The 9,572-nt window shown below is 33.9% G+C and overlaps 2 protein-coding genes across 7 annotated transcripts in view; both read left to right on the forward strand.

The window, feature by feature from the left end:
• The window catches only part of LOC109343133 (uncharacterized protein At5g08430-like), a 9,286-nt gene extending 7,912 nt beyond the window's left edge, over positions 1 to 1,374 (forward strand). For all 5 annotated transcript variants that reach the window (XM_019581288.1, XM_019581287.1, XM_019581286.1 and 2 more), the window contains one exon: positions 797 to 1,374. In XM_019581288.1, coding sequence (XP_019436833.1) covers positions 797 to 1,200 — 404 coding nt within the window. In that variant the 3' untranslated portion in view covers positions 1,201 to 1,374. The remainder of the gene's footprint in view (positions 1 to 796) is intronic.
• Positions 3,516 to 9,429, forward strand: LOC109343134 (T-complex protein 1 subunit gamma-like). 2 transcript variants are annotated; one of them, XM_019581292.1, is made up of 14 exons: positions 3,516 to 3,651; positions 3,877 to 3,957; positions 4,413 to 4,474; positions 4,565 to 4,637; positions 5,354 to 5,421; positions 5,640 to 5,709; positions 5,975 to 6,043; positions 6,131 to 6,202; positions 6,468 to 6,541; positions 7,102 to 7,764; positions 7,837 to 7,962; positions 8,071 to 8,175; positions 8,253 to 8,327; positions 8,949 to 9,429. In XM_019581292.1, the coding sequence occupies exons 2-14, from the start codon at positions 3,933 to 3,935 to the stop codon at positions 9,132 to 9,134; spliced, it is 1,668 nt and encodes a 555-aa protein (XP_019436837.1). In that variant the 5' UTR covers positions 3,516 to 3,651; positions 3,877 to 3,932; the 3' UTR covers positions 9,135 to 9,429. The 2 variants fall into 2 exon arrangements, with proteins under 2 accessions (XP_019436837.1, XP_019436836.1); XM_019581291.1 differs by having other exon boundaries at positions 3,532 to 3,673; positions 3,879 to 3,957.

The raw sequence follows: 9,572 nt of genomic DNA on the forward strand, positions 1-9,572 counted from the left end.
GCATCACTATCCAAATGAAAGATGGAATTTCAAGTTGAAATTTTTTTCCTATTTAGAGAATGGGTGAGAATATAAAAGTAGGATGATTATACACTTTATGTAATTTAAAATGTTCTACCTCTCATCAACATCATTGAATACCTTCTAAAAGATTGACCTTACAGTTTAGGACTCCTTTTGAACAAGTGACATCAATATTACAAATATGTGTTTTGTGTCCTTAATAATGATTGTGACTCCTTACATGATATATGATAGAGTATTATGACGTCATTCGGTCCATGTAGCCAACCCCACCCTAGTGAGATTAAGGCATGGTTGTTGTTATTGATAGTATTGGATACTTTAATCCACTCGAGTCATTTTTATATGCATTTTGTTATGTCACACATCAGACAGAGAAGCTACTTTTATAGATGTGGGCAACCCTTCCCCTTAAGTTAGCGTTTGGAGTGGAGGTCACCTTTGTTATTCTAGTATGATATGAGAATATAGTCTAATGTTGGGCTTGCAATGTCCAATCCTGAAACTTCACGTTCCAAATGTCCAATCCTAGGTGTTAGGAGGGTTTGTTAAATCCCACATCGGAATGAGATATATGTGCAAAGAACCCTTTACAATCACTTTGGCGACCCTCTCTCCTCAAACTAGCTTTTAGGGTGGAGTTTGGCATACTTATTCTAATATATGTCTCTTTTGTAATTTTAGAATATCACATTTCATAATAGATACTAATGTACACATGTAATCCCTGCCTAAATATCTTTGGTTGATGTTCTTCCTGTGATTTTGGCAGTGCACCAATCGCCTATTATGCCTCTTCAACAGGAGCCAATGCAACATATAGACTTGAACGATGATGCATCTAATGCAGATAAATCAAATGAAACGAAGATTTCCAAAGGATCGGAGCACAGATCGGTAAAGCCATCTCAGTCGAATGTTATAGAGTTGAGCGATGATGATGAAGGTGAAAAACCGAAGACAACAATACAGGTTCCTGCTGAGGTGTTGGAATCCTTGAATTGGTATTATAGAGATCCACAGGGTGCTGTACAAGGACCATTTTCCTTAACTTCTCTAAAACGTTGGAGTGATGGTAACTACTTTCCTCCAAATTTCATGGTTTGGAAAGCTGGCCAAAGCCAATTTGAATCTGAACTGTTGGTGACAATTTTACACCAATTTTTCCCTAGTTGATCAAATTGCAAATAATCAATTTTTTAGTTCATGTGAATAATTGTGTATGATTCTTGGGCAACCACCAATTTGCAATTTACAATTGTAGCAGTTAGAGGTTTAGATTGATTGAAGAATGATGTGCAATGTTGCACTGCTATAGAGAAGTTTAAGGTTGTCAAAGCTGTTCACTGTACATGCTATTGTGAAAAGGAAATAGTATGGTACCCATTTTTCAAGATATAGTATATCTTACATGAATTTTACATGAAATGATAGACTTTCAAAAACTTATATCTTAGTTAGCTTCACTTTCAAGATATTTTGAAATCGACCAAAGCAATTTTCGGTTATGTAATAGTTTTCTAATATGTAAACTAAAACAATTATTATCAAAGGAGACACAAAATTCTAAAGAGACACAAGACTCTACTCACACAAATCAAGCATTTATGTGTATGTTGACCCTTACTCAAGGAACTCACCAAGCAGCTATTTCTCAAGAACAGAGAATTCATCAAACAATAACAATCGTGACTCAAGGACAAGGAATTCACCAGACTACCATGCCTCATTGACTTGATCAAGTAGCTTTAAATAATCAAGCTTTACACACAGACAAGGCAATCATAGAATACAATCATCAACTTTCTTTACTAAGATCGCAAACCAGAAACACCACATCTGCACTAACTGAAGTTGCAAGACCAAAACAACAACATATGATTACATATAATTATCACACTAGAAGAGCCTATACTTTCCAGTCAATTATAGTTGTTGCTATTATGAGCACGTTTTGTATATGTATATTTAACATGTGCTCTTATATAGTTAGTTAAGTCCTTTAAGCATTAGTTAGTTAGCCTTTTCATCTTTTAGCATATGTTGTAATTGTTAGTTAGTTAATAGGTTAGTTAGTAGGCTTTTCCTTATTGTATAAATCTAAACTTTAGGATAGTTTTCAAATCATCTTATATGCGTCAAGTTAAGCTGATCTTTGATCAATGTTATTCATCAAATAAAGAGTTCTTCTTGAGGTTATTCATACATACATATTGAGTTTTTCTTCTTGTTCTTCTTGAATTTTTAATCTATCATTGAACAAATCTCTTTTTCTTTCTTTGAATTGTAATGTTTCTTATTTAAATTAATTTCTCATGCCTAACATAATTATTTCATGAAAGTGGCTAAAATTGGCATTATATGAATTATCATGTGGGGTGCCGGTGTATTTCACTTAAAACATTAAAATAAAAATGTATTTTGAGCTTTCTATTATAAAAAGATAATGACTTTCGAAACTAATAATGTTAAATGGTGTTTAGATGTAAAATAGTGTTAAAACCAATACATTCAGTCAAAATCTTATAAAAATATTGGAGCTAGCTTGAGTGAGGTTTAACTTCAATTCATTCAGCAAACCAGCATTACATTATATTTTAAATTTTGATTTAATTACTCTTGTAATTTCATTTAATTATTCTTGATCTTTTTAACATCATATATAATACAAGTGAAAAGTAAAATTGCATTGACCTCTCTAAGAATGGGTGTATAAGCATGTACAAATGTACAATTAAAATGTAATATTTGAAAAGTAATGATTAAACAAAATCCTTCTCACAGTAAAAAATATTCAAATATTTAATCATGTAGTTTTTTATTAAAGTAATGTCATGGTTAATAATAACTTACTCTAAATGTATTTATAATGGTGTATAGCTACATTAAATCTCTAATTATGGTAGTAAAACCTTAAAGTTAATATTGAATCTATGACGCTTTGCACCATAGATATGAAAATAGTACGAGTTGGTTGAATCAGTCTCCATACTAATAATACTATAATTATATCAGTCATATAATCATATTGGTTAAAGGCATCTAAAACCAATCTTATCATTGATTTTTATTTAAACCATACTTTTCATTTAAAATTACAATTTTTATATAAAAGCGGCTTAATTTTACCAAAATATTATTTTAAAGATCAAACACAAAATCATATGTTTGTTCATATTTCTAAAACATGGTCTACCATAAAATCACATATTTTGTTTTATCAAATAGTGTAAGTAAAGATATTTGTCAACTTCTTTATTAATTTTTTAAAATTAATATTAATATAATATATGCCTATATATGATTCTAACAGTATGGCATTTAGTTGGTAAATCATTGTTCAAATTACTATAACATCATATCAATATACCATATTATTAGCATTGTTTCCTAAGCTCAAACAAATTAAAATTTTCCTCCTAAATAAAGAATACCCTTATTTAAAAAAATATTAAAATAAAAAAGAAGAGAGTTTTTAGAGTTCGAGGGTTTTCTAGTACATTTTGGCGGAAAACCTGAATCGAGTCCCACTCTTACTTTCTGTTTTCTACTTCCTCACTTCTCTAAACCCATCATTTCTCTGACCTAGCATCACTCACCGCCAGCCGCCGTCGCCGCCACTGATTCAACACTCTCCGGCCAACTTCAGGTAACTCCCTTTCTTCTCTCTGATCTCTCAACTACAACGCATTTCGTCGTCATTCATTCTCTGCATCTACGCCTCGCAGTGTGATTTAGGTTTTTTTTTATCTATTTACTTATTTATTTGAGATTTATTTTTATTCGGTATAATATATCCGGTTAGTGTTTGAATCTGCGTTCGAATAATTTGTTTCTGTTTGAAAATCGTGTAGTGAACCTCCGTTTTCACAAGCTTCTTCAACAGCATCTTCATTAACCTAGAAATCATGCACGCTCCGGTTTTAGTTCTAAGTAAGTTATTTCTGCTCCAAATTCTCGTCCTCTTGTTTTGTGTTTGAGTTTTTACAATCTGATTTCTAAATCGGTAAATTTTTATCACTTTTTTATAATATTTTAATTAATGTTTCAATTCAATTTTAATGTATGTTGTGTTTCTTAATATTTGATCATTGAGATATGGTGATGATTGGTGTTGATCCTGCTAAACACATTAGGGTAGCGTTTGTTAGATTTGGTAGAACAGGACGGAACCTGTTCCGTTTTATGGTTGGTGTACCCTGTACATTATATATAGAACAGATTGCAATGTAACATTAAAATGTGGGACATTTTAGTTCCACAGAAAGGTGTAAACCAAATAAGACAGGGCAGAACAGAAATCCTGTTCCATCCTATTCTTCTGCAAGTCAAATGATGCCTTTATTTTATATGGATTGACTGATAAATGTATGCTGTGAAATTGGCAGAGGACTCTTTGAAGCGTGAGTCTGGAACCAAGGTGCACCATGCAAACATTCAAGCATCTAAGGTAGCATATTAAAGAAGACTAACTATTCTATGCTAGCATGCATTTGATTTTTCTTCTTTCTATTATAATCCTGTTATTGATGACTGATAGGCTGTTGCTGACATAATCCGTACAACATTGGGACCCAGGTCCATGCTAAAGATGCTACTTGATGCTTCGGGAGGTTAGTGTTTTTGTTTCTGAAATTATGTTACAACTTATTGAAGACTCATTTTAAATCTTGCTCTTTGAAGAGAGCTAATATTTTTCCTGCTTGTGTCTTTAGTTCCTGATAAAGTGGGCAACTGATAAGAACCAGAAATAGAATAGGATAGAAGACAGAAAAGAATTAAGATAGAATAGTGCAGAATGTAGTATATTAGTGTTTTTCTAGATGCAAGAGTACATTCTGGAAATTATGTATTGCAGTAAAAGGAAAAAACAGAAAAAAAACAGATAGTGATTTTCCTCTCTACCCTGTGACAAGAGTCACCCCACAATTCCCAAAATGATGCCTGACTTCAACGCAGCCTTCTCCTTCTCATATTCTCCTTTTTCCCAATCTTCTCTCCTCCTCACTCCTTGCCACGTGTCTTGTTAGTTAGAGTCATGTGTAACAAACTCTTTTCCTTTTGTGTCTAATTTACCCTTACTCTCTTGACACTTCTGCCTTCTTCTGTATACCCTTGTAATTTGGGGTCCATCAGCAACTTTTTTTTTCCATTTGCAAACTGAAGTAATTGTTTTTGAAATTATTTGTTACTTTTTACATTTTACATTTTACATGGTATTGTGGGATAATCGTAAGTTTAGGTTCTGGGTTAGAAACTCCAATTTTATTAGTGTATGGCCTGTGTTTCTAAGTACTTATCTGGTGTTTTTTTTCCTTGTAATTAACAGGAATTGTGGTGACTAATGATGGGAATGCTATCTTACGTGAATTAGATATTGCTCACCCAGCTGCCAAGGTATTTATCTTTCTTGCTTCACATAATTGATATTTGGTTGCTTTGCATACATACTTCTATTTACTCATGTTTGCCATGTGCCATGTCGCATCAATGCACCTCCGTCTATGATTGAAACTTTCATACATACTTCACTTAATTGATATTTAGTTACCTTGCATACATACTTCTTTGTTTTGAAACTTTCTAATGCTGTTCTTTTATTGAGATGGCTACAGTCTATGATTGAACTAAGTCGAACCCAAGATGAAGAAGTAGGGGATGGAACAACATCTGTCATTATTCTTGGTATGTTTCTAGCATGTATATGTATTATATATTTTACAACGAATTGCCATCTAGTGTTAATGCTTAATGGAAAAAGTTCATGGGTGTTTTCCTTTACATGGTAAATGTGATTATGAAAAAGTTGTTTCTTCCAGAGACTTTCCTCACTGTATTTATACATGGTTGTAATGTGGATTTTCTTTTACTGTATTATGTAAAATTAGATCTTGATTAATTGAGAAGCTTATTGTTTTCCCATTTACAATATCTTGAATTTTTGGCGCAGCTGGTGAGATGCTCCATGTTGCTGAAGCATTCATTGAGAAAAGCTATCATCCTACAGTCATTTGCCGAGGTAACTTAATAGTATTAATAAGTGGTTCTTCGCCAAAAGGGTATAAACTGTATATAGTGACCGCTACTACAATTATGTAATCTGCAGCTTATAACAAAGCCCTTGAGGATGCTATTGCCGTTCTTGACAAAATTGCAATGGCCATTGATCCCCAGGATAGTAAGTTCTAATTCTAATTTGGTACCTTTTTTTAAGTTTAAGATCCTTTCTTTTGCCTCATGTAATGTAAAAGTTTAAGTGAACTGAACTTTATCAATTCTATACTCCACTGAGCCTAAGTAGATTGTTCATAGTTTGGGAGTTATGATGTATTTTTTTAAAGGAACTGAGTTTCCTGCAACATCTCTAAGCAATTTACATGACTATTCCTTTTTAATTTCTTACTGACATGTAATCTTAATGCTATTAATGGATTAAACTGTAGGAGCTACAATGCTTGGGCTAGTAAAAAGCTGCATAGGTACCAAATTCACTAGTCAATTTGGTGATTTAATTGCTGTAAGTATCCTCTTTCTCTGCGGGATGGTTGTCCAAATGTATATTCTACCATATGGTTATCCTTGAAATCATCTATTAAAGAGGGACAATCTTGCATTTTGCTAATGGGGAGGAAGACTCACAGCTAAATGTAGTGAACTAGTGATGCTAAAAGTTGTCATCTGTACAGGATTCAACCAGAAACAGGGTTTCTCTATCAAAGCATAGTTGTTATTTTTATAAACACAATTTGCATGTTCGTTGTGCATCTCATGTTTTAGCATCTAGATAAGTTGATTGTCCACCTCATGATTAGACGGGCATTTAGAGCTAGGGAGGTGACTCATCTATGCATTTATTGCTCTAATGTCTATTTTGTAAAACTGCATAGAATATACAAGTAAAGCTTAGGTAATATGTCATAACGGTCATGTTATTACTGCCCTTGTTCATCGAAGTTTTGTTTTCTGATTGTGTGGACCGAATTAAAATTTAATGCTACTGAGTGCAGATAAATATTTTAGCACTTCTAGATCCGTTGAATTATGTATTATATATTTTTTGCCTTGGTTAACTTTCAGGATTTGGCTATCGATGCTACTACAACAGTAGGTGCTGATATTGGCCAAGGTTTAAGAGATGTAGATATTAAAAATTATATTAAGGTTGAGAAGGTCCCTGGTGGGCAGTTGGAGGACTCGAGAGTTCTTAAGGGTGTTATGTTTAACAAAGATGTGGTTGCCCCTGGCAAAATGAGGAGAAAGATTGTTAACCCACGTATCATTCTTCTTGATTCTCCTCTCGAGTATAAAAAGGGTGAAAACCAAACAAATGCTGAACTGCTCAAAGAAGAAGACTGGAATCTCTTATTGAGGATGGAAGAAGAATACATTGAGGAGATTTGCATGCAAATATTGAAGTTTAAACCAGACTTGGTAATTACAGAGAAGGGTCTCAGCGATTTAGCTTGTCATTATCTCAGCAAACATGGAGTTACTGCAATCAGGAGGCTGAGGAAAACTGATAATAATAGAATTGCAAGGGCATGTGGTGCTGTTATTGTGAACAGGCCAGATGAACTGCAGGAATCTGATGTTGGTACTGGTGCTGGGTTATTTGAAGTTAAGAAAATTGGAGATGAGTTCTTTGCATTTATTGTTGATTGCAAAGACCCTAAGGCTTGTACTGTACTACTAAGGGGCGCTAGTAAGGATCTTTTAAATGAAGTTGAAAGAAACCTACAGGTATGCTATTAATGTGTGTTAAAGTCATGCAGATTTGATTGTACTGCTTTCTGAAACTCGTTTCCATTACAGGATGCTATGTCCGTTGCAAGGAACATAATTAAAAATCCTAAACTTGTCCCTGGAGGTGGTGCTACAGAGTTGACCGTGTCAGCCACTTTGAAACAAAAGAGTTCATCTATTGAAGGCATAGAGAAGGTACGTGTATTATATTTGTTGTTTAATGAGCCAGTTGGTACTGCTTTCACTCTGGTATGGAGCACTTGTGTACTCCGGTTCTCACTTAAGGTTCTTGTTGATTAACAGTGGCCATATGAAGCTGCTGCAATTGCTTTTGAGGCTATTCCACGTACTCTGGCACAAAATTGTGGAGTAAATGTCATCCGGACCATGACTGCACTACAAGGAAAAGTAAGAGTAGTTTGCTAGTACTTATTGTATATTGACCTTACACTGGTATGTCTGACATGTGCCCTTGAAAATTATAGCATGCAAATGGAGAAAATGCATGGATTGGCATAGATGGAAATACTGGTTCCATCACTGACATGAAAGAGGGCCAGGTACTTTACTTTCATCTTACTCTGGGAATTATGTAAGTGGCATCCAAAATAAAAACAAGAACAACCAAGCCTTTTATCCCACTAGGTAGTGATATCCAAAACTACTAACTACTATTTTGTCAAAACACAGTTAGTCACGTTAGAATTAAAACTAACACTTTTTTCAGTTATTCCCGAAAGAAGGAAGACAGTGAAGAAAATGTGTGTTCATACTTCATAGTTCATATCATTATAGGAAATTATTTTGCATCTTAGATGGTGTTTGGTTTGTTTTCTTATTTTAATTTTAGCTGACATGTTCTCATAAATAATTACGTAAGTGTCACTTTGTTTTTAATTCTGTTTCCTATTTTCCATCTTTTGCTTTGACTCCCGTTACAAAGGTTTGAAAACATGAAACAATGGGAAAGCAAGGTGACAATTTTGTAATTATTTGTAAAAACTTGTTATAGGAAGAAGAAAATAAACAAACTAAACAGTCCTTATATTCTGTTTTGCCCTCTTAAAAGTTTACAGTCCTTCAATGTTTCAATGTATGTTCACATGCTTGGTTTGCCTTGGTAAACATACATGTCATCGAATGAACTCTGAAGCTGTTTTGTTCTTCTAATACGATATTAGATCTGGGATGCCTACAATGTGAAGGCACAAACATTTAAGACTGCCATTGAAGCTGCTTGCATGCTTCTGAGGATTGATGACATAGTGAGTGGGATCAAGAAGAAGCAGACCCCTGGAGCAGGCCCATCGAAGCCTAAGGTTGAGACTGAAGCAGATGCCGACGGTGAGCAAATCCTTCCTGATTGAGAGCATAGTTCAACTGACATGGGTTTTTTACTTACATAGTTGAATGTGTTAGGTTCTTGGTGTGAGCTTTAAATCTTATCACTGTTAGAAATTTTGTGTCCTTAATTGGGCTATTTGCAAGTGCAATTGAGTTTTTTTATGGTAAAACTTGCATATACTTTATTGAGCCTCTGTTCATTGCGTTGATATTCTGTGTCAACGATGAATTGCTCAGTTTAACAATTTCGAACTTGCCTATTGAATTTGTTTTGGTTTTTCATGCTTTTCATGTGTGAAATGATAGTATCTATAACTCGCTCTTATAATTCGTTCCAGTAAATTATTGCGCAGTTCAGTTTTCTTCTTCTTTTGGTTTGTAATATAGATTGTATTAAGGAAAGGTCAACTAAATACTAATTAGTTCAGAAAAATTAATCCAAATACATAGTGATGGATAAA

The sequence above is a fragment of the Lupinus angustifolius genome, chromosome LG03 (genome assembly GCF_001865875.1).
Source record: "Lupinus angustifolius cultivar Tanjil chromosome LG03, LupAngTanjil_v1.0, whole genome shotgun sequence".
Lineage (NCBI taxonomy): Eukaryota > Viridiplantae > Streptophyta > Magnoliopsida > Fabales > Fabaceae > Lupinus > Lupinus angustifolius.